At 40.7% G+C, this 25,855-nt stretch overlaps 1 protein-coding gene across 1 annotated transcript; it reads left to right on the forward strand.

The window, feature by feature from the left end:
- The first annotated feature begins 6,055 nt into the window (after positions 1 to 6,055).
- Positions 6,056 to 25,563, forward strand: USP38 (ubiquitin specific peptidase 38). Its single transcript, XM_051768112.1, has 10 exons — positions 6,056 to 6,806; positions 8,345 to 8,480; positions 12,976 to 13,105; positions 13,359 to 13,460; positions 15,913 to 16,071; positions 16,968 to 17,161; positions 17,698 to 17,791; positions 18,624 to 18,730; positions 19,809 to 21,159; positions 25,326 to 25,563. Exons 1-10 carry the CDS (start codon positions 6,122 to 6,124, stop codon positions 25,485 to 25,487), a joined length of 3,120 nt encoding a protein of 1,039 aa, XP_051624072.1. The 5' UTR covers positions 6,056 to 6,121; the 3' UTR covers positions 25,488 to 25,563.
- The last annotated feature ends 292 nt before the right edge of the window (positions 25,564 to 25,855 follow it).

Raw genomic sequence — 25,855 nt, forward strand, 5'->3', positions numbered from 1 at the left:
CTCATACAAAGAAATGGCAATAAAAATAGGAGATTTATGATACAATTTACTCCTTCATTAAGCAGCAGACATTGTATGTGTCAGCCAACGGCTGTGGATTTCAGTATGGGTTCTGCCTAGTGCCTCATTAAAAACTGATAAAAGAAACAGCAGTCTAACTTAAGCTAAATCTGCTGCTTTTCCAAATGAAGTATGCTGTCACGTTTTTACAAATTAGAATATATATCCATGTCTATTTGGATGCACGTGCAACTAACCAACATACCACTAAAATGTTAGAAATATCACATTGTGAAAAACCTGTTAAGCCAGTTGTGCGTATTATGCAGTGAAGTACAATGCTTGATATTTTCTTCACCTCCTGAATCTCTTCTTTCTTGAGAAAGGTGTGATATTTGACGCATCTTTTGGGGAGGATTCACTGAGGTATGCATTGTTCTCTGTCATAGCCTCACAGCTGACTTCCACAGTCCATATTCTGTCTAATTTCTGAGTCACAGACGACCTTGCAGGCAATCAACTTTTATTACTTTCTGTCAGATAGCAGGGTTGATGTATAACTCTATTTCTATAAACAGGCTATTTCCTCAGCAGGTATCTGCATTTTATCAAATGTATCACTTATCAAATGAACCTCTTCATATAGACCCATTTTTTCTTGGTTTAAGAGCAGTTTGTACTTGAAAGAGATGATCACCATTACAAGTTTTTTCCTGAAAATAGTATGTATCATTGCACATAAATTCCTACACAATGCCACATTTTCATTTGTATTGCAAATGTATGCATGCAAAATAAGCATTTGCACAAGCAAAATAAATAAAGGATTGCATAAATTCGAGTTTGGCATAACTTAGTCTGATTTTCTACATTTAAACATCTAGCCTTACACATCCCAGACATAAAGCAGTTTATGTCAACTTTAAAATCTGGGACATTTACAGATGAACATTTTGTGCAGTGCAAGATAAAAAGAAGAGATATGGAGCCACCATAAGTTCACTTCTTAGACTGTCAGGGCTTTGAAAAGTTATGCACATCTCACTGGTGAAACATTAAGCTGTTGGCATATGCACTGCCTCTGGGTAGTTGCTGTGAATGTTTGGGTACCTTCTTGACCTCTGTGGGATTTCACTGATATAATTCTAAATTTCACAAAGGCATAAGTGAAGAATGACCAAAGAGAGTTTAATGCACAGCTAGGTTTCCAATTGCTCAAATATCAAACTAAGCATCATTGTTTTGTACATTCACTTTCTTTAGGGTGTGCAGTGAGACAGACACCAGTGAGAATAGTATATTTGGTAACAAGCAAATTGGTTCGTGCATGTAATGGAGATCTGAGAGAAAGATGGTGTGCAAAGATTTGCCAGTTATCCTCTTGAATAAAAGGATGAAATACAAAACACACCCATCACAGTGGACAAGCTGAACCCCTTACTGAGACAGAGGACTTAGTGAAGAAGGCAGATATATCTGGCAAAGAAGCCTGAATCTAGACATAGTATTTCAGTCAAAATAAATCTGAGCCACAGAGATGCTAAACCACAGAGATGCTTCTTACTCCTGGAAATTTTCCGTGGCAGATCCGGTCTATCCATTTATCTCATGTGGATATGCTTGCCTTTTAAGGCATCACCTTTCTGGCCCTACAATCCCCACTGTAGGTCTTTTAAGGCCTGTTTCTCCTTAAACTTTTCAATGTCTCAGCCTAACGCTGTGGCAGATTATTGCCACAAAAATGCTGAGGAGCAACCTAGATCTCCCACCATGGCTGGACTGCAGCCTTTAATCACAGCTGATAATAGTCACTTACTTGTCTGAAGCTCCTCCCTTTCAAGGCAATTACTGCACAGGTCTTGAATACCAAGTGCAATCTCTGCAACATCTTTCTGTTGCAACTGAGAAAAACTAATACAGATTTAGTAATAAAGCCACGTTCAGTCAGAGGTTGCTCCTTGACATGGCAAATATATTTATATTATATATGCAAAACTGAATCATGGCAGATTGTATCTGCAGGAGGCAAAACAGCTCCGTCAAATCAAAGCTTCTCTCCTCAAAAAGAAACAATTGCATCATGATAAGAGGTTTCAGTGAGACACTGGGGCCACATGCTGCGCTGTCTTGATTTTTGGATAAATAAACCTGTGCCCTGTTGTTTATCAGATGAATAAACCTTTGGGACATGTGACAGCCTACAACTAGAACACGATGATTCAACATTCAGGCATTTTTAATCAACACTCCAAAAGGAAAACACTTAATTAATACCTAGCAAACATTATCTAATTGAACCTTACAGTGCTCTCAAATGCCTGGCTACTACTCTTTACACTCAACAGATACCAACCTGCAGTTAAATAAGCTGTTTGCAGCCACCCATGGAGTTGATATCGAGGCCATGATCAGCGCTCAGGAGCTCCTGACTCACGGTGCAGTTTCATGTTACGGTGGAACTGTTCCAACCCAACCTGTGACTGAGAAGGGAAGGCAGCTCCTCATCTCCCCCGGCCTCCTGGTGCCTGTCTTGCACCAGATTTAGCAGTGATGCAACCACACAGCCAAGCCACGCGTCGCTCACCACCAGACACCCTGAACCTCCTGCAGGTGTGTGGGATCCTGCCACTCAGGGAGACTGAACTCACCACCGTACATCCAGTGTGGAGACCTCTACACCAGCAGGAGGTCCAGCACGTCAGACGGGTTCATGTGAGTGGCACAAGGAACGGGCAGATGTTGCACCCAGAGCCTCACCAGCCTTTAGGACAGCCCCCTTACCTACAAAACGTTCTGCTAGAAAGCATTCATCTCGTGCACAAGGACAAAAATGCCTGTAGGCTGATAGGGCATCTTTAATCCAGAATTCTTAGTAAAAAGTTTCCTTTTTGCCTTACTGTCTTTAAGACTCTTGAGTTATTATGGAGATGCCACCGTGATAAACTTTCTGCTGCTATTTGTGCTGTTTCACAGTAAGAGTAATTATTATTTAACAATAACTTTTGTTCTTGATGAAACATGAGGGGGTTTTTTTCTTACTTTTTCAGAGAAAATATTTGAAGATATTCACTAAAGAATTCATTTATTTTTCATTTTGTCACAAGTTAGTGATATATTTAGATTTCACTGTAAACAGAGGAACAGTCAAAGCTCCAAAATTTAGCTAGTAATTAGAGATTGGTAATTGCATACCTAATAGCAAGGTTGTGATTGGAATCATCCCCCCAAGTCCAGGTTATTCTTAGCTCTGAGATCACAGGCACATTCAGTGACTCAACGAAACATCGTAACTCTCAGCCACTTGTTTCTCAGTGCCAGTTCTATTACTTGACACACATTCATTAAATAAGGAGTATGCACACTCGGACATCTGGATGCAAACAAGATTACTATTTCCAAGCTCCTGCGCTAGAATTACCCTCCCTGCAACTACACAGTTCTAGCTAACAATTTTAATTTTTATCAGGGCTGTAGATTTTCAGACCTTTCTGCGGCTTTTTGGGAGAAATTGCCGCATGTACACAGTGATCGCTGTGACCAGGCTCAGGCAGAATGGTCCCGCGCTGTGGGACTGTCGGGAGACTGATCCCTTATCCCAAGCAGCGGGTACTGCCTGCCCTCCCACCCGCAGCGCTGTGTAAACAAAGGGCAAAGCACTGACCTCCTGCTGAGCCCTTGGATCTCCCAGCTCACAGGAGCCCCCGATCCTGCTAATCTGCAGCTGCTCGTGCTTTCAGCATTCCCCAAATCCTCATGTGCTTGCAAACCATCTGTATGCCTCCACCTTTTCAGATAACTCTTCCAGCTCTTCCACATTTGCTCCTCTGCTATTTGTGGCAACTGCTTGTCTTGTCATCTCTGTTTTTTCTACTCCATCATATAAGCCTGCAATACCAACTGCCTTTCTTCACTTCTCCACCTCTACTCTCTTTCTCATAAACCCCAGTGTATCTGAGCACCTTTGCAGCTTCTCATACCTCCAAACTTTCTTTCTCTTTACACTGTTCACATGATTCTCTGCCCAGTTAAGGTCTCACTTTACCCCTTTCCATAAATGTGTCTCTGGCATCCTGCTTTCAGTTCTTCTTACTTTCAGAGTTCTGTTTGAGCTCCTGAGTGGACTCGTCTTCCCATCTGGCTCCAGAAGATACCTAGAAAAATAAATAAAATTTAAAAAAAGGAGAAAGTTTGTACTAGTGAACTTGAAAAAATTAAAACCTTCTTAGTACTTATCACAAAAGGCAGAGCATTAAAGTCCACGGGTATACAAGCTACACAACCCAGCACCTTCTTCAAGGTTAATTTTTTTATGGATATTATTAACTACAAAGTCCTTTTGAAAAAAAAAAAAAAAAGAACATATCATTCTAGTATAATGTACTTTACAAACACAATTTAGATAATTAAGATGTTGGTGGTAACAGTCTCTGACCTTTGTTAAGTTCTTGTAAAAAAGCCCTTGATCAACACAATTTATACTGGACTGTAGTGACTCAGTAATTGCACAGGGATTTCTAGAACCAGACTTTACATCTGTGAGGAGCAAACAGAAAACTGGAGGACAGAGGAGAAAAGTTCACGTTATCTGAGTAGTTTAATTGGGCAATTTAAATATTTTATAAACAGTGGACTCAATTTTCAAGTTAACTCTGAGCTTCTTGATTTCGTGTTTTGTTTTTTTGACAGTTGGAGTATCTTACAGCTGTCCTTGTAGTGTTTGTGGGTCTTTTTCTAAGTTAACAGTATCTGTCTTCAAGCTAAGCTCCAGCTCAGATTCTGCACCTGTTCTACTTCAAATACTACCAGGGATTAATTGGGCTCATCTTCCCTACTCTCCTGATGCTGAATAACAGGTATTACTCAACCTCATAGCACACAGATGTTTGGATGAAGCAACAGAGAACCAAGGAGAAGGCTTTGCCAGCACACCCAGCTTATGTCACCAGTGAATTGGCCTAAAGGATTTTATTTGAGTAAGGAAGTGGAGTTTGGTTTCCAGCTTGTTTACGGGTGAACATGGTTTTAACACAACTTTGTGACTTTTCACGTTACCTGGTTCTCAAGAGGTAACATGGCCAAGCTGGGTGGAGCCCTGAGCAGCCTGATCCAGTGGGTGACATCCCTGCCCACGGCAGGGGGGATTGGAACAAGACGACTTTTCGAGACCCTTCCAAGGCAAACCATTCTGCGATTCTGTGATTGTATGAATACACTTAGCCCCTGAAAACTGCGGAACTTCGGGGATTTTGTTTGTTTGTTTGTTTTTTCCCTCGTGCTGGAAACGAGGTATGAAAACGCAAGGCACATTAACAAGGTAAGGATGGGGACACCCTCGGATGCGTGTCGGGCATTAACTGAACAGCAGAGGCTCCTCTGAGGGAGCGCTGCCGGCCGCAAGCACGCCGGCACCCAAACCCCAGCAACAGCTGAAGGAACCACGAGCGGCATTTAAAGCAATAAACACGCAGGAGGACGCCGACGGGCTGCGCACGCCAAGCCTGAGGGCGGCACCGCCGCCTCACACACCGGGGGCGTCCCGGCGAGACCTTATGTGCGCGGGGGGGGGAGCGGGTGATGACAGCGGAGCAGCCACACCGGCTTTGAAGTGGGAGGCTCCCTGGAGGCTTTCCCTTCTCCCCCCTAGCCCTCCCGTGCGGCGGGAGCCGCACGGGAGGGCTAGGGGGGAGAAGGGAAAGCCTCTCTGGATTCCCCCCTCACCGATCCCCCTCACGGGAGGGGCGGAGCGTTACCGCCGCCCGCGCGTGCGCGGCACCCGCCGGGTGAAGAGGGCGGGGGGGGGGGGGGCGGGCCGGCTTCCCGCTCGCGCCCGCTCCGCTTCCGGGTCGGGGGCAGCGCTCGGCCGGGCCGGGAGCGGCGCCGGGGCCGCCCGGAGCGAGGGGCCGGGCGGCGGCGGCAGCAGCGGCGAAGGCCGTAGGCGGAGAGCGGGGGAGCAGCAGCAGGAGGAGGAGCGGCGGACATTGCGCGCCGGGGCGGCGGGAGGGCCGCGGTGGGGAGGCGGCGGCGGCGGCGTTCCCCTCCGAGGCCTGGTGCGGCCGCCGCTCGCCGCTGCTGCCGCCGCCGCCGCCGCCGCTGCTGCCGTCCGGCCGATGCTCCCGGAGCCATGGACAAGATCCTGGAGGGGCTGGTGAGCTCGTCGCACCCGCTGCCGCTGAAGCGGGTGATCGTGCGGCGCGTGGTGGAGTCGGCGGAGACGCCGCTGAGCCAGGCGCAGTGCCGCGCCATGTTCGCGCTCGGCACCCGGCTGGTGCTGCAGGGCCCCGACCCCTTCCAGCGCCAGGTGGGGCGGCAGGTGCTGGACGCCTACGGCCGCTTCCACCGCGACGAGTTCGAGGCGTTCTTCAACCGCGGGCTCGTCCTGGGGCTCCTGCAGCGCGGCTACGGCGAGCTGAGCAACCGCGACCCCGCCATCCTCGACTACATCCAGGCGGGGCTGCGCCTCATCATGAGCTGCCCCTCGGTGCTGGAGCTCTTCGAGCTGCTGCAGGTGGAGGCGCTGCGCCTGGTGTGCGAGCGCCCGGCGCCGCCGCTCTGCGCCCGCCTCTGCCAGCTCCTGGGAGACTTCCCGCAGTGCCTGCCCCGCGGCAGGAAGCTCTCGCTCGCCTTCTGCCAGCAGCTGGTGCGCAGCATCGCGCACTTCCAGAGCCAGGGCACCCGGGAGGCTGAGCTGCGCCTCTACGTGTCGCAGGTGACGCAGGTCAGCGCGCTGCTGCGGAGCGTCTGGAAGGCAGAGCCCGACACGCTGCTGCCCTCCCTGCAGGAGCTCTTCGCCGTCATCTCCGCCGCCGGTGAGCGGGAGGGGCTGGGGGTGCGGGGAGGCGGGGGCCGTGCGGGGTAAGGTGGGGCGGAGGTTGTCCAGCGGGAAGGAGAAGCCCTGGGTGCTCGCGAGTGGTCGCTTTGCAGGCGTCTCGTTGGAACCGTTGTTTTCTCGCCCGGGTGCTAAAGTGCAGCTTTCTGGCCAGCGAGAAGGCAAAGCCTTTGTTATTTCCCTCGTAAAAGCTAGAGGGGAAATAGTGATTTATTTAGCTGCAGAGCAGCACGGTGTTTGGAAAAGCTCCGGGGTCCGAGCCACACGCTGTCCAGACGTTTTACTTATATATGACTCCGAAGAGTTCCCAGAAAACTTTTGTAGAGCCTTTGGTTCTTAATACCTTGAAGTCATGTAAAGAGAAAAAGCCACAGACTTTTTCCCGAGAGATTTCTTTTAACTTAGTGAGGAAATAGGCATTTTGGCATGCAGGCTGTGACCATGAGGACTCCAAGCTGGCCCCAGTGACATACGAATCCAATCTCTTACAGCAATGCTTTGAATGATGTACCAAAACGGAGTTTTAGGTGTCCTCTTAGAATTATAACTATCAGTAGCAAAATGTGTATAAATATCTCGAGGTTGGGTGCCAAAATGATGGTGCCAGGCTCTTTTTGGTGGTGCCCAGTGACAGGATGAGGAGCAATGGCCATAAACTGAAACGCAAGAAGTTTCACCTCAGCATGAGGAGAAACTTCTTTGCTTTGAGGGTGGCAGAGCACTGGAACAGCTGCCCAGGGAGGCCGTGGAGTCTCCCTCTCTGGAGACATTCGAAACCTGCCTGGATGTGTTCCTGTGTAACCTGCTCTGGGTGACCCTGCCTTGACAGAGGGATTGGGCTGGATGACCTCCAGAGGTCCCTTCCAACCCTAACAATTCTGTGAAAAGCTACTCTTCCTCCTTACTTCCTCGAGAAGGATACCTTAAGTCTTGGAACTGATTACCAAATTGGAGGGTATGAAAGAAGTGTATAAAACCTGGCGATTTTAGGAAGCATTCCGTGCCTGAGTAATGGAAATGCGATTGCAAATAGGTCCTTTTTGACAGCAGAAATCTACGGAGTACTGTATTAGTTCCCATGGGGTACCTGGGAAACTTAACATCATATTTTGCCCTAACTGGTATGGTTATCAGACAGTTGCTGAGACAGGACATGGGAAATGTCAGCTGCATTAAATCCCTAGGCTTAACATCAAGTATAACTGATAATTTATTTTTTTTTTTACAAAAATATAAACCCCACTTCTCAGCTCCATTTAGGGCTGAGGAAGAAAGTGGCAGATTGTCACTTTCTTACATGTGCATTAAAAGAACAGAAGGAGTTTGTAATTCAGTGCTGTTCATTGTCCTTAACTGAAATGTTTTAATTTTGGTTTGGTTTGTGATGATAGACGTAGGATAGATTCATTCTCACTTTTCAACTGTAGTGAAGATGTTGTTTCGAAGATAAATCTTATTTTTTTTCCTGTGGGGTTTTCTTTTTAGTTTCTTACATTATGTCATGTTCGACTGTTGCAGATACTTCCTTCGAACCTTCTGTTGCACTGGCAAGTCTTGTGCAGCACATACCACTACAGATGATTACAGTACTCATCAGGAGCCTTACTACAGATCCAAATGTGAAAGATGCAAGTATGACTCAAGCTCTGTGCAGGTAATGTATCTCATTGTAAAGGGAGAGAAGAGTCTCTTTCTTAATCTTTCCTTTTTTTGAATTTATTTGTCACTTGGGTTCCATGAAAAAAAACCCAGCTAAACAAAAAAAAAAATGTTAAAAAGACGAACTTCTAAACTGGTATTCCAGTTCATGCTGTTTGGCATGTAATGTATTTATGGTGCTGTGGATATTACTGGCATGGTTTCAGTTTAAGATTGCTGCCTTCATTGCTGTTGTGGCTTCATTCTCGTGCTTTACAAGGGTGGATGAAGAAGAGGGTTAAATAGAAGCTGGGAAGAAGCCACCTGTGTTCCTTTTAGATGACGTGTAGATCTCCCACCTTATGGAAAATGGCATAAATAGGAAACTTCATGGGGTTTACAGTCAAGCAGAGAAACAAACCCATGTTTTCAGAACATGAACCTTTCTGCTTTTCCAAGAAGTAGAGTGGTCTCACATGGTTGTCTTATCTGTCATCTCCTTGCCCATCCTCTTCTCTAAAGAGAGGAGACAGTTAGAAATGAGTTTTACTGCTTAGTTTTGAGTTTTGTTCTGCTTACACGTCTTCCCCATTTTTTAGTAGGATTCACAGAGAACATTACCATCTTCACTCAGGCCCTCAGAGGTTTTTTGGATGTTCTGGGGATTCAGATTGCAGTCTTGATATCTTAGCATCTTCAGATATGTGAATAACAGTGATGCAAAAAGGTGGCAGTGGGAGAAAGATGAAGACCTTGAAGTTCTTTGAATTATTTTTTAAAGCCTATTGAAATTATTGAATACTGAGGGATAGATAGAAGAATGAGTAAAGCAGTTAAACAGGAGGCTGTTAGAATTTTTTGTTTATAATAGCAACTTTTAAGAACTTACTTTCAACTAAAAATTTAATGTCTGCAGTATTTTTAAGTACATCTATTTGTGTGGTGTAGTAGCTAGACATTCATGTAATGTAGCAGTTGTATATCTTGGTGAAATAGTGAGGGTTTTTTCACACTGAAAACGTTCCTGGCATTTACATTAAATTGAGAAGCTGTATTTCAGTTGAAAACATAATGAAAAGAAGCAACATTAGTAGTATAATTTGGGGTAAGACATGTTGTTTAGGGATTTTAAAAAAATTTATTAGACTAAACAAATTTTACCAAAGCTGTGTGCCCAGTCTGAAAGTCAGAGCTGGGAAATTCAGGAAGATTTGTTCATGGTAAAAATTTGAGAGTAATATGCTGGGGATTAATTTTCATGTTAGTGTATTTTAGTGTTTATGTTGTATTACTGTACCAACACAGTGTGGTCATAAATTGTAGCTTTAGAATGGCTCCCGTGTGTCTCTGCTTAGGGAAGTATTGCAGTGCTGAGCTTTGGTTACAGTAGGAGCTGTTATTATCAAATAAGTGCTCTTTTTTTAGTACTGGCCATGTGGTGGGGGTTTTCCTTCTTGTTTTTGGAGGTGCAATGTTGTCTTACTTGCCTTGTTCATATTTTGAAGTAATACTGGATCTTAAGAAATTCTAGTTTTGTTCCATGAACTTCAGATACTCCTTGTTACTTTTTTTTGTGGATACTCATGTCAACACTGTATCCAGTTTCTTTTTCTACCTCTGGCAACCCTTTGCAATGTTTACTCTCCTCTGGCTTAGTGGAGCAGTTATGAAGAGGCTAATGCAGCTGGAATGTCTGGAGCACCAAATGACCATGCTGTCATCAGGCATGCAGCATTCCCAGGAGATGCAGAACACCAGGCACGACAGGGTCTCCTGATGAGAGTCAGAAGAGCTTTGGTGACTGCAAAGTAGAGACCTTGTTGCTCACTTCTTAAGTAGAACTTCTATGACACTGCAGAGTCTGTCTAAAGTTGAACACAAAGTACTAAATAATTTTCAATTAAAAGATGAATAGATTTGTTCGGGGAGTGGTTTATAGATATCAAAAATGCTGTCCTTATTAGGCACATACATGGGTAACAGATCTGCTCATTTTAGGGTGGTATGGGGCAGAAGGTACTCTTGAGGCCTTTAAAGTTCTCTTTATCTGGTCAAACACAAAAAAATCTGTGTTTATATTCATGATTATCTGCTTTTGTAGTAAAAAGGCAGTCATTGACTGCAACAGAGCAGGAGCCAAGTAAATGCAATGCAGAGAGAATTTAGTAACCAAAATACCTAATCTTTGCCTACCAGATCTAAGATTTGATGCTTCTTGGGACAGTCTCAAGCGTGTCTACAAGTTACTTCTGTTTCCTCTTCTGGCTTTTGTTTCTGCTCTTAACAGCATTAACTCTTGCTTTAAGAACAAAAACAGATTTTAAGGATGGGAGTTCTGTCTGTATCAATTACAGAGAGAATGAGGCTTCTCTTTACAAGGTTAATCATACTCAAATAACAGCAGTTGTCCTATTAGTAACAATGGTGAATAGTTAAGTAGTTACTTGTACTGACTAGAGATGACACAGCATGGCCCATCCTGTAGCCAGAGCAATGGGATTGAATAAGAGGAGCCCCAGCTCCCACCTAAAAGCAGTGTTATTCACTTGGAGTTTGTGAGTCAGTGTGGTTGAAAGTACACATAGTAGTCAGATACTCTTTACTTGTGTAAAAAGCTAATTAAGAAAACCAAATATATTGTCATTGGGCTTAAATTAGCTGTGCAGGTGTTCGTGCTGCTGCTGAAAAATATCAATCCTACAAATAGGGGAGGGGAAGATTTGAAGACTATAGGACTTTGAGTTTGGGGGCCTGTTTTTAGGTTAGGATTCTCTCTTTGCAGGCAAAAAGCAGTTTTGACCTGCATCTTTGTTTCTCCTTTTTGAAAAGTACATGGAAAGGGTGCTTGGAATAAACTCTTGAATTTAACATCTTGAGAAATGAGAGCTTTGTGTAAATTCAGAGCAGTGATTATGATGTTGCCGTGTTTTTTCACAAATGCATTTTTTTTGTAGTAACATGGAAGAAACTTGGTGAGATCTGTGCTTCTTTGTTAAAAAGGCAGTTTAAAGATGCCTTATTTTAGAGAAACCTTTGAATGTTATATGTGCAGATGATACTGTACATTTTTCAGGTCCTAATTATGAACTCAGTGTAAATTTAGGGTGTTTCTGGTAATACAGCATGTCCAGAATACAAGTCTGGTGTTGCTAAAGACCATGATTATCTTTTTAGTTTGGCATCTGAGGACTGAAATCCTGATTTCAGTCTGTTTGGAACTCTTAATCTCCAGGGAGAACATAGGGGCTGATAGTTTTGCTTCAGATTGATAATGACTAACTGTGCCCTCTTGTAGTGGTGGTGACTGTTTATTAGACTGCTTACTTGCAACCCGTTCAGTTCCATGCTGGAATTTAGCCTCTTAAAATAATCAATCTTTATGAGGAACTTTTTCAGAAAAGTAGTGAAGTACTAGTGTTTAAACTCCCTGTTTTCACTGCATTGTGGAATAGAATTTTAGTGTTCTGTGGGTTGAGTGGAGCCTTTTGAAGTCATCTGGCCCAGTCCTGCTCAGAGCAGGGCCAGTTTCATAGTCAGACGTTGCTCAGGGCCTTGTCCATCTGAGTTAAGAGCTTCCTGCAAGGATAGAGGCAGCTCAGCCTCAGTAACTGGTCTCAGTATCTGACCACCCTCATGGTAAAAATTTTTCCTTCCACTAAATTAGTGCTGCCTCATCTGGTTTGGAGAAGGGGAGCTTGTGGACAGTTAAAAGAAAATCCAAAATATTGCCAAGTAAATCTCGGAAGAACAAAACCTAAATTTCATGTTTTAGCTGGCATTGCCTTACAGTATTGTCTGTGTCTTAGAATTGCTTCAGCTAATCTATCAAGGATGAGTATAATTTGTCTATTAATTTAGAATGATAGAATACTTCTGTTTTCTGTTGCTGATATTTCACTGTATTTTCTAGGCACAGGAAGTCCCTTCGCTTTTCCTTTTTCGTAGCTCTAGTGAAATTCTTACTTCCGAGACTCATGTAGACCCCAGGCTGCTGATAGCTACTATAAGATCCTTATAACACCTTCTGCAATGTATTTAAAATTCTTAGAGTTGACCATTTTAATTGAGAGTATTTGAGTTGGCTTCCAGGAATGTAGTTCTAAGTTGAAGAAGCTTCCTTAATAGTTGGGTTTGGTCTGCTTTGGGGTAAAAGGGGTCAGAGGGGAGGTTCTCAGGCACTTTTGTACCTTCAGCAGTAAGTTTTTACCAGATGTTAGCTTAATGTCTATGCAATCATGGTTCACATTCTTGAATAACAAGTAACAATACATAATAATTAATTTTATATGCTTATGTGTTTGGGGGGATGTGTATTTACTTCTAATATCTTAAATAGATCATTATTAATTTCAGAGTTAAATGGCTTGAGGTAGAATCAAAATTATTTTACCACTTACCTAACTTGTGAGTCTCTGTGTGTCATATAGACAATCTTCTTTGTGGAGATTAAAGTTAGTGACATCGTGGTATTTCTATTTATTTTTTTTTTTTGTTCTTGATTTGTCTTTCAGAATGATTGACTGGTTATCCTGGCCTCTGGCTCAGCATGTGGAAACATGGGTGATTGCACTGCTGAAAGGATTGGCTGCAGTCCAGAAATTTACCATCCTCATTGATGTCACTCTGCTTAAGATCGAATTGGTATGTTGGAAAAGTGCATTCAAAACTGAAGGAGAGAGAAAGGAATTTGTAACAGCTATGCAATTGCTTCACATTTTGTGTATTGCAACAGATAGTATCTTCTTTTTCTGCAAATATCATGTAAATGTATCTGTAGCTTTCACTTGCATGTAATGATTGTCTCTTTCAAATGGTTGTATATTTGGAGATCTGCTTACATGTTTACTGAAATGTTACTTCCCAGATATACTGAAATAAATGTATGTTTTTTTAGGTCTTTAATCGACTTTGGTTTCCTCTAGTGAGGCCTGGTGCCCTTGCTGTCCTTTCGCACATGTTACTCAGTTTTCAGCATTCTCCAGAAGCTTTTCATTTGGTAAGTTACTAAATAAAGGGGTTTCAGTCCTTTGAAATGTCACTCGTGCAGTTTCTAAAGTGTAACAAAACGAGTAATAGAATTGCTGCACGTGGATTTTGTCTTTGTTGAAGGTGCTAGAATCAGATTCCAGTGGTCACAGACCACGAGGCTTTTCAACTTCCAGATTCACCCCCTTAATAACTGCAAGCAAGCATTGTTCTTCCTTGTGTGAACATATTTCTGGCAGTAGTATCTGGGCACCACAGTTTGATTGTGTGCTGCTGGTAATCCATTTTATGTGGTATGAAATTGGCTGATAAAGTTGGGCTGTCTGGGGAAAACAGATAACCAGTTATCTTCTCTAAATAGCCTAGTCACTCTCCAAAGGTTCATGAGACCAGGAAATACTTCACCTCAAGAAAACTGTGCTATCTGTGTTTCAGTGTACATATAGACAAACTGAAGGAGACTATTTTTAATGGCCCCTCTTCAAAATGCAGTTCACTAGTTAAGGCCAGAGATAAGAGGGTACCACAGTGACTGTTGGTATTAATACAGCAAGATGTTCCCATGCTCAGTTTTCAGTTTAAGTGAACTATGTCTGAGATTTAATAGTAACAGCCTGGCACACTGCTGTCCCCAGGGCTCTGAAGGGATATCAAACCCTTTGTTTAATGTCACAGTAATTGCCTTATGCCTGTTACACTGTTTTTTAATGGTGGATGTCGACAGTTTCTCTCTCCTCCTTCCACCACCCTAATTTTGGCCTAAGATAGAAATCCAAGTCACAAATGAAAGAACCAAGTAGCCTTGAGTATGCTCAAAATATAAATATTTCATGTATTGGCTGTGTTACTTTTCTTCTGTGTTTCTGAGAGAGACAAAACACAAAGAGAAATGTAAAATATGAGAGAGCTTATTCTAGAAATAGGAATTTGATTTAACAAAGAAAATTTTTACTGTAGGCTGCATGCAGTGCTGCATAAACATCTCTCTTCAGGATTTCATGACAGTGTTTGCTGCATTTTAAAGTCTTCACTATCATTTTTGAGCTACTGGTATCATTTAGTATTCTGTAATATTTTCCTGCACCTAAACTACTTGTTTATTTTTTTATAACAAATGGTTTGACTGTGAAATGGTTGAATACACCTTTGATAAATATAAATTAATTTACTTGGCAGTGCATCAGAGATAACATTCCCCCTCCTTATACTTGAGCATCATTAGCATAAATTAGTTGGATTTTATAAACTGAAAGAGGGAATGTTTGCATTGCAACTTTCACTGTTGAATCTGTAGTACATTGAACACTTCCTCTTGGTGTTTTTCTTTTTAAACAGTGAGTATTTTGCTTACTTGAAGAGAGTAGGGTTTGTTTCTCAGAGATGTAAAAATATATTTTATACTCAGAGAAAAAAACAATATTGGAAAAAGTGGCAAATTAGTACTTTGCACCTGTCCCCTTTTACTTTGGTGTTTCAAAGTATGTTAATTCTTGTAATTGGTATACTTTCCTAAAATTACAATCTTCTTATAATTTCTGTTCTGTATATCATGTCTTCACCTTACAAATTGTTTGGTAGTAATTAGCAATGAGTAATTATTCCATCAACTTCTTTCAAAGTTAATCAATTTTGATCACTTGGAAACTGGCAAAGGTGTCTGAAATATTTTTGGTTCACAGTGAGGATTCCCTACTCTTTGGGAATTGCTTTGAAATAAATTAAGACTAATGAAATAAATTAAGACTATGTAAAATAAGTCTCATGCACTTAAGAATAGAGAGCTACGCTGAAGAAGAGGAAGGAGATGGAGTAAACACTTCTGATTTATACCCAATTTAAAATGGTAATGAATCAGAACTAATCCACAAATAGATGGCCACAGATTTGATAAACTTTTTGAGTTCATGCTCAATTACATGGTTTGTGGAGCTGAGCTCCCTCGCTAGGTGGAGCTGTGAGCCAGGGTCCGTCTTGGAAGCTGGAATAGGAGGAATGTATTCATTGGCTTGTGATCCCAAACATTAGATTCTGTTTAAGGAAAACTGAGAGATTTGTTTTAAAAACCCTATCCATGAAATTAGAACGGGATGCTAAACTGCGAGTGGTGGCACACAATGAAAATGTTGGCAGTTAATATCCTTAAAAAGATCCATACTTTTGGCATTTGACCACTTGAAATCTTAGCATGCACCTTCTCAGTTCATAAAGTTCCAAAACTTGCTATCTGAGCTAAAGAGAGCATTGAATAATTAGTTGTGCTACTTGAAAATCGTCATGAGTGAAGAATAATGCACGTTTTTCAAGTCATTGTTTCTCAACCACTTCTTATTTAATAACAAAAGGTCCCCTGTCCTTTGGCATATATAAAACAATGAAGTTCAATGAAGTTGTTTGTAGAAGGAAAGAAAAATAGGCAACTGCAATTAACACCTTTCTGTTTGTTTCTCTGTTTCCCCGTTCAGATTGTCCCACACGTGGTCAGTTTGGTTCACTCCTTCAAAAGGGATGGCTTGCCTTCCAGTACAGCCTTTCTGATGCAGTTGTCTGAGTTGATACACTGCATGATGTATCATTATTCAGGATTTCCAGAGCTCTATGAGCCCATTCTGGAAGCTATTAAGGTACGTTAGGAATCTTGAGACGGTGGAATGTTTTTGTTTTGTTTTTCCAGATACGAAGCTATAATTCCACTTACCTAAATTCTTTAGCACTTCCACTAGGAGAAAAGAGCTAACCACATAATCTCATGTCAATTCTTATTGTGCTTGGAATATGGTAGAAAAATTTTCCTGAGTGTCTGTGATAGGATTGTAGCAGGCTTTAAGAAAAGCCTGAAATGAGATCCTTTATTAAAAGTACAAACTAATTTCTTAAGCCTTATGTAACAACTAGTATACCTTCATGAAGTTTATTCTAGACATTTCATTTCAACCCAAGCTAGAATCTGTAGCTGCAAATATAAGTTAAGAGTGCTGATGGTATTAAAAAGAAGTACTTGGGGTGGTGGTAACCGTTGGCTTAGTTTCCAAGCACCATGGATATTGCAGTGGGTATTGCAGACCTCTGTGGGTGAGGGATGCTGGCCTATGCTGTTTGGAAAAAAAAAAAAAAGCCCAAACCCAACACTCCTAAACAAATAAAATAAAACTGAAAAGAAATAAAAAATTAAAAAACAAAACCAAACCTAACAAACAAAACCCACAAAGAACACTTGAGTATTACTGCCTTATTTTAGATCACTGGTATTGCAGTTAGATGTTTTGACACTTAAAAGCCCCTATCAATTTAACTCCAAGTGCCCCTTATTCCTGCAATTTGAGAGTTGAATAAAGACAGCTTGGAAGGAGAAGGCTTGGGGGGGGTGGGGTGGAGTGTTATGTCTCTTAGGCTATCAGGGATAGCAAGGCCTTGAAGGAGAATTGGGGAGCAAGGGAAGATACAATACTGCTGAATGGCAGGACCTATTATAAAATCAAATACAGAAATCTAAGAAGTGTGTTAAATGTTTCTCTTGTAGGATATGCCCAAACCCACTGAAGAGAAGATTAAGATGATTCTCAGTCAGAGTGCTTGGACTTCTCAATCCAGTTCTTTGCCATCTTGTTTATCTAGACTTTCTGGAAAATCTGAAACTGGGAAGACAGGTCTAATAAATTTAGGAAATACTTGCTACATGAACAGTGTTATTCAGGCACTTTTTATGGCTACAGAGTAAGTTGTTCTTAACAGCTCTTCATTGCAAATTAAGTCTTGCAGTTATTGCATTCTTAATTTTCACAGAATAGTAACATGTCCTGGGATCTCTCAGCTTGTTAGAGCTGAGTGGGTTTCTTTGCCCTCAGCTTTGTAGAAGTCCAGCTCTGTGAAACTGCAATTTTAACCATTAAAAACCTGATCCTTCTGACCAGTGTCAAAAGACAAGACCTTCTTTCCTCACTGTCCTTGCTCACTTCAGTATCGTAAAAGTTTGTGGTGATGCTTTTGTGATAATCTGGAAGATATTGAAAAAATTTTGTCTATCTGTAGTCCATTCTTACACATTTAAATGTTTAAAGGAACAGGTGTTCTGTAGTGTTAGTTCTTACTACACAGTAGTTTTGCATCTGCACTAGAGCAGAGTCCAGGTATTAAAGGGAAGTGTTACATACTTTGTGGTCCTTCAATTTGAAGTAATTATCTGAGCTGGAATGATAACTGCATTGTTAGAAATCTGGCAAGGAAACTAATGTCTCTCTCTTTCATTTCAGTTTCAGAAGACATGTTTTATCTCTGAATCTAAATGGCTGTAATTCACTAATGAGAAAATTACAGCATCTTTTTGCATTTTTGGCCCATACACAGGTATGTCAGTTTATTTCATCTGCTGTTTTTTAAGCCTCCATCTATATACCAAAATGGTAACAAAGATGATGCCATGGGAGTCCTCCTGAGTATATTAAATGTAAATATTATGTTTCAATGGGAATGAACGTGTCTCCAAATGTTCAGACGGTGTGGATAGACTTAGAGAGGTGTATTTCATAAGTGGAAGATGTTGGCATTTTGTTTTTTTTACAAGTGGGCAGTAACAGGTTTTCTTTGAGAAACCAAAATGAGAAAATCCAAATAAGACCTGATTGGATATACAGTCTGACTTTCTGTAACTTTCTAGGACAAACTGTGACTTCCTGCAGTGATTTTTACACCAAATTTTATTGTAGTTTGAATTCCAAAGTGAACTTTATTAAATGCTCAGAACATTCTGTTAATGCTAGAAAGACATAAGACGCTTCTTTCTCTTTGAATAATAACAATGAACTTGTGAAGGGGGTGAGGCTGGATCAGCTTAAAAATAACTTGTGCTTATGAAATACTGGTGTTCTGAAGAAAGAAAACAGGTTTTTTAACTCATCAGCAAGAACAGTAGCTGCTATTATGCATAATATCTGGTTTACATTCACTACACGTTTAATATTTGCCTGCAGGATCAACTGTTTTTGTACTGGAATTGATTGCTATGAAATTAATAACTCTCCCTTTGTATGATTAAGTTGCTTAAATGTTTGTGTACCATGTGTTTCATTCAGTTACTCTAGGATAATGTAGTCCAAAGTTCAGTGATCAATATTAAAATAATATAACCAATTTTTGAAGTTCTTATGTGACCTTGCCTGTGCTTCTCTTACACAAACAGAGGGAGGCATACGCTCCTAGAATTTTCTTTGAAGCTTCCAGACCACCATGGTTCACCCCTCGATCCCAGCAGGATTGCTCAGAATATCTCAGATTCCTGCTAGACAGGTATGGGTATTGTGCCATTAATGGGAATGAATGTACAGTCTTACCACACAGTGTTGAACTCTTGGGAGCAGTTGTGTAACAGTTCCACTGCTTGAGTGGGGATCAGGAATTTTCAGCCTCATTCCTGTCTTTAGTTTTCTGTAGGTCCTATGAACTGCTTTTCTTCATGGACTTAGTCTGTGGTAAAGTCTGGATGCCATCTAGTATCCACATAATTGAAAACAGGTTACAGTGGTAACAATGTGCCACTTTTACAAATGTAAACATGGGTGTTATGTTTAGAGTCGTGGTCCTGTTGTAAAATTAGTGTGGCTGCTGCAAGCAGTTTGTGCTCCTGGAATTTCATGTTGGTGGAGACAACTATATTTCATACAGGTCCCATAAGTCACAGAAATGTACGTGCATTTATAACCAGTTTAATAAGCAAGCAAATTAACTGTGGCAGAGATAAAACAAACATACCTAAATTTATTAGTAGCCCTCTTTATTTTTGGCTTACTGAGATGTGGCTTAAGCATTACTGCTTTATGACAGATTACACTTCTGAAGAAGCTTATCTCAATAGTGAAATAGTGTTCTCTTTTTTTTTTTTTTTCCTCCTCGTTTTGGGTTTCTTTTTTGGTTTGGTTTTTTTCTTGCTGTAGTTTCTTAACTTTCCTGGCTACAGAATCTTGACCTTTTCTTTGGAAATATCTGGCAGTAGATAAATAGCTGCTTATTCTCTTACAAAATCTGACATACAGAACCAGTCAACTGGAGAGCAGATTTATTAAGATAATGTAATGGTAAATAATAAAAACATTGTTAGTTTTTTTAGTACTTGCCAGTTCTTTCAATATATCCATTGTGTTCTGTTATATATAATAAAACCCACACTAAATGCATTTGTGCCTCTCATACTTTTGGATAGCACAGACCTCTGTGGTTCAGCTTGCTTGTATAAAAAATAACCAACAGCTTTTTTTAGTGTAAGACACTTCTAATTTTTAGCAAAGCTGAGAAAAAAGTCTGAAATAGTGCAGCAATATTTGATTGGAAAATAGCCCAGTTACTTGGATTTATTTTTCTTTGTGTTCAGGCTGCATGAAGAAGAGAGAACTTTGAAAGCATTGTCTTCAGCAAAGAGTTCTGAAAGTATAATGAATGAAGAGTCACAGGCACAAGAAGCTGTCCATAAAACACAAGTATTTGCTGAAGCACCTTGTATGGAAAGTGAAGAAAGAACTCTGATAGAGAAGATGTTTGGAGGAAAATTGAAGACTACCATATGCTGTTTGAACTGCAAGAGTATGTCTCAAAAGGAAGAGGCTTTCACAGATCTCTCTCTGGCTTTCTGTCCTCCAACTTCCTTGGAGAATGGCCCAAAATGTATGGAACATTCTGAAGTGAAGGACGACTACGTGGTGCAAACTAACACTTTAGCAACTAGTCCTGCTGCAGAAACACCTCTCAATAATTTGGATGTAAATCATGGATGTGACACGATAATGAATGAAGGAACCATAGAAGATTTTTCTTCTGAGCCAAACTCTGAGAACACCACAATTTCTGAACTCAAGCAAGTTCAGAGTAATAGGGATATGTCTCAGACTCACTTAGTAGGTAAAAATACCCTGTCAGTTACAGACTTACTCAATTATTTTCTGGCACCTGAGATCCTTAGTGGAGACAATAAGTACTATTGTGAAAAGTGTGCCTCTCTACAGAATGCTGAGAAAACTATGCAAATCATTGAGGAACCTGAATACCTCATTCTCACTCTTTTGAGATTTTCATATGATCCAAAGTGTCATATAAGGCGCAAAATCTTGGACAATGTGTCTCTACCACTTGTTTTGGAACTGCCAGTCAAAAGCATAACATCCCCTCTAGCAGTAGTTTCAGGAAGTTGGTCTGTTGGTGTTGAGATTTCCGATACTGGAGAAAACCTTGCTAAAAAACTGAAGCCCTCAGGTGCTGATGAAGTGACCTGCCCACAATTGGTGCCCTACGTGCTAAGTTCTGTGGTAGTGCATTCTGGTGTATCCTCTGAAAGTGGACATTACTATTCCTATGCTAGAAATGTTACTGGGTCAGGGCCTTCAGGGCTCTGCCACCAGTCTACAGCTCTTTCTTTAGTTTCTCCTCAGGATAAGTTGTTGACAGAGGAGAGTCCTTGTACTGTCGTAGAAAATGAGCTGGACACTGAGATGCCAAGAGAATGGTTTCTGTTCAATGACAGCAGAGTGACATTTACCTCATTTCAGTCAGTCCAGAAAATTACCAGTAGATTTCCAAAGGACACCGCTTATGTTCTGTTTTACAAAAAGCAAAATAGCACCTGTGGCTTCAACACCAATCTGGCAAATGGACTCTGGGTGAATGGAGACCCTCCTTTACAAAAGGACCTCATGGATGCAATTACAAAAGATAACAAACTGTACTTGCAGGTAAGACGACAGTTTTGTGTGAAGGGTGATGGTCTTATGGCTCACAAGAGGCAATCTAAAGGAACGAACAAGTTAGCTTTTAAGTATTCTGGTATATTAGCCTTATAAATCACCAGCCTGGCTTCCATCATGATGTTGCTGGACAGGTTTGATGGTAAGGTTGTCATTTTTGGATGGGAAACACCAAGGAAAATGGTATAAACTCATTTCAGTTTAAATTTTTAGTGGAGATGCTTGTATGGAATTACAAGTGGTTAAATGACCTCTACAGGAGAGGCTTCAAAGGGTTCAAACTTCCATTGCCTTTATACTTAGAAACTTCTAAGTGATGTCCTTAATAGTGCATTTTCATTTGTAGTGAAGTTTTACTTACACAGCTGTGCTTACCCAAATTCTAGAATAACTGAATGAATGCTGGTAACTAGATTGCATTTTCCCTTTGCTGCCTGTTCTGTATCCCTGGGTGGGACCAGCACTGCCAGCTGCACATTGCCTGTTGATCCCATAACTTCCCCTGGCTGTAATCTCCTTTCTGTTTGCTGGTATTTTACAAACATTAACAAGAGAACTAAGAGTTTAAATTTTAACTCTGCTGCCATTTGCAAACTGTGTGGTTAAAGCATTTGTGCCCTGACTGTCTTTGCTTATGTGCCACGTTTCCTCTTGACTTTCTCTTGGCCTCTGTAGCAGCAATCTTTGACTGTGGAATCACAGAGTAGTTTAGGTTGGAAGGGACCTTTAAAGGTCATCTAGTCCAATCCCCCTGCCATGAGTAAGGATATCTTCAACTAGACCAGGCTACTCAAAGCCCCATCGTGCCTGGCCTTGAATGTTACCAGGGATGAGTCATCTGCCAGCTCTGAACAACCTGTTCTAGTGCTTTACCACCCTCATTGTAAGAAATTCATTCCTCACATCCAGTCTAACTACACTCTTTTAGTTTAAAACCATTACTCCTTGTCCTATTTGTATTTTTTTCTTTTTTTAATCTCAAAATGAGAAATATTTTCCAACCATATTGTTTTTGTTTGGGTTTTAGGGGGGTTCATTTGTTTGTTTCTAATTTATTATATTTTACCCACCTTTCAGTTTTGTATTCTTCAGTATTGGCTTGCTTTGCAGTGCTTTAGCAATCTCAGAGTTGCTGATCTCCTGTCCTTTTCTCATTTTAATTGAGGCACATTAGAAGTACTCAGTTACTGTTTTTCTTAAGTTAATGCTAATACTGTGATTCACTGAATTAGATTATGGTAATTCTGAGACCTCACATTTTTCTTTTGGTTCAGAGTTCTAAATTAGTAATTTACTACTAAGTTAAGAATCTACTTTTCTCTCCTTGAGAAAGCATTAAATTTTTTTTAGAAAAAAGGTTAGAAAAATTCTCTAGCTTACTGCTTTTGTTTAACTGTTACATATGAGTTTACCACATGGTAAACTAAGATATTTTCACTTTAAATAACTAAACATGCAATGGGGGGTAGCCCCCACTCCATTTAAAACAAATTAAAAAAACCATTCTGGGAACAAGTGGAAAGCAGGGGGGGATCCTCTTTTTTTATCCTTGGTCCAGAGAACTGTATTGACTATCAAGTTTTATTTACCTGATTTAGTATTTGTTGACATAAATATCATCTGGAAAACATGCAACACTTGGGTTTTTTTAGAAACAAGGTTATTGTTTGTAAAAATGTCAGTGCTGTGTGGTATACTAGAACAATTTATTGTAGCTTAATATTCATTAAGTCAATATGTGCCTCGAGAGATGAAAGAAAATATGCTCGTTTATCACAAACTGCTGAGCAGGAATAAAGCATGGAAGATCTTGAACTACTAAATAATTCACTTTTAGCATTGAATACACAAATAGTGCATGGTTTTTAAATACTAATACTTGCCAAGAAACTTTAATAGTTTGATTTGATCACTGCTCCATGTTTCACGTGTGTGTGTGTGCATATAAGGAGATACCTTCCATCTGTTATGGAAAACTCTTCATGCACTTAGCAGTGAAGCTGAGATCATAACTGAGGTTTATTCTGTTCTCAGTGCATTATGGTTGCTTCTGAAGAGCATTTCCAAGTGATTGTGACAATCTGTACTTGCAACTCAGTCAGACTCTGTACTGAACATGATGGGTGTCTCCAGAGCTGTGCCAGTCAACCCTTGCACATCAGTCAGTAACTGCACTAAGGCAATAAAAATAAATCATGTGTCTACCTAAACCTGGCAAAAAATAAAACTTACCTGTAATATTGTAGTGTTCTTTTAATCTATAATTTTAAGATTTTTATTTAATATAGCTTCAAACCTATTGTTAATGCTTATTCTCTTTTATGGTTCGGTTTGTTAGGGAAAACTCAACTACTGGGGTTTGAGAGGGATAAAGTTGCCAGAAAACAGTTCTCTGGAGGGATGAAAGTGAAGGAGGGAGGATGGAAAGCTGTTGTTTTTTTTTTTTGTTTGTTTGGTGCTGTGCTGCATTAAAACTAACATTTTTCTGAAATATTTTACGAAAAAAAAAATAAAAAGCAGCCCAGGTACAGTGTAGTGAGTTTCTCACTGATTGGTTTTGAGAAGAAATTTTGTTCTAAGCTAAACAGCTCGGCATTGGGGTTTTTTTCAACTTAACAGGCTATTTATATAGGGTCTGCTATTTTAATCAAAATATTTGATTGATTTCTGGTACTAGAAGTGAGTTCTTCGTATTTCCTTGTTATTCCCAGTAAATTTACTTAGTTTGTGATATGTCATATAGTTAGCCAGATGTTGCCTCCAAGTCCACACCTGTGGCTGGAGATATCATAATACTGTCTTTGAGGAATATTGCCAGTGTAGACAGTGTCCTCCAAATACCTTATATAATTTTGGAAATGACTATGCATTTCGGTCTGTAGTAGTGTAAAACAGTTTCAAACTTAGGCTGTATTTTTTGAAGAGGGCAAAGTAATTTAAAGTAATAGTCAACAAGGACTATTTTTAGCACCTCTACATGGACCAAGACATAAGTTTAGTGCTTTCATGGTGGTACAATACAGTCAATCTTCCAAGTTTTTGGCTCTGTTCCTTTCTTTCACCAGGAGGTGGAGAAGAAAAGGAACAATTCAAGGTGACCTGTATAATTACTAAAACCCTGTTTCAAGTTTGCTCCCATTGCCTTGGGGAGGTTTGTAGTGATGAAGTGTCATGCGAAGGAGGGTGTTGGTGTGAACCTTAGCTCCTGAATACTTTGTTTCCTAAAGGAGTAAAGCTTGTACAGGTCCACTGTCTTTTTCCTGTTAGTCTTCCAGAGCCCATCATCTACCTTCTCTCCCTCAATTTTTGAAGCTGTTGACCAGTTTGAGAATGGGATACTAAAGGCAAAAAATTGCTGCGAGGTTTATTAAACTGGTCGGCCAGAGACAGTGTAGTATCTCTAATGAGGGAGAAGCCTGTGCTTATCCCCTTCTTAGATGTCTTAAGAATCCTCAGGAGCTTTCAGCTGAAAAAGCATCTGGCAGGAGGCAGAGCTTTCTTGTTCCCTCCAGTTGTGCAGGTACGTTTTCCAGCAGCTGACTGATTTTTACAAAGTGCTTGAGAGGTGCAGAGTCCTACTAATGTTATAACAGTTAGGGTAGCAATAATACTTGAAAGCTAAAAAGCTGCAAGAAGTAGAAACTAGATAGCTTGTCCATCTCCTTGCCTTTTATCTGAGTAGTTGTTAGTCTGTGCAGTTGATTGAGTGAAATAAAGTGTCTTTTAAATAATTAACATTGATTTAATGGTTTTATATTTCAGTTTTGCAACCGAGAGCAAGGGCATTTTAAAATTGCTAGGATGAAAATTCATGTGAAATGTATCAAAAACTCATGTTTTGTTAGCTTCTGATCAGTCTGATTTATTTTACTAACATCCTATGTTGCTATAAAACACGGTTTTAGCATAAACTTAAATGGGCTTAATTACATTTCACTTATAATTACTGATGTTTAACGAAATTGTTCATCTTGGATTGGCTGTGAACATTCAGCTGGAAGTTCAGCAAAGCTGTTGACACTTAGGAGTCCTGGAGTTAATGACGTTACTTTAAAAGCCGTTTCAAAATTTACTAGAAATAAGCTGCTTCAAGGGCTTGAGGTTGAGGGGGGGTGGTTTCTGGATTTTAAATTGCCTTTATCCTTCCATTTCAGGAGCAAGAGCTTAGTGCTCGAACACAAGCACTTCAAGCTGCCTCAGCCTCGTGCTCTTTCCGACCCAACGGATTTGATGACAACGACCCCCCTGGAAGTTGTGGGCCCACAGGTGGAGGAGGAGGGGGTGGGTTCAGTACCGTTGGTAGATTAGTCTTTTGACTATGAAGACAGCCTGGAATACACTGGTTCCGAAGCAGCCCAGTACTGCTGAGGGCAAATAAAATATTGAACTTTGTCCGATATTGTACCAATTTTTGAGACTTGATCCTCGTTGAAAAGCAGATGTTGGTGTTTTTTTTGGTTATGTTTTATTTGAAATAAATAAGCGCATAATGGAGAAAAACTACCTCTTAAAAATTCAGTTGCTTTCATAGTAAGATATGCTTGCCCAAAAGAGAGAAAACTAAGATTTTTAAGTAGTTGCTAATGACATTGCATTAAGCTGAACAAACGCACTTACATCAGTTTCTCTTGTCCTCATCCACTGAATGAAGAAAGTTCATTTCTTACTCCGGTGGTATTGCTTT

This window comes from Manacus candei, unplaced genomic scaffold (assembly GCF_025592945.1).
Source record: "Manacus candei isolate 608988 ecotype Guabito, Panama unplaced genomic scaffold, ASM2559294v1 h1tg000092l, whole genome shotgun sequence".
NCBI lineage: Eukaryota > Metazoa > Chordata > Aves > Passeriformes > Pipridae > Manacus > Manacus candei.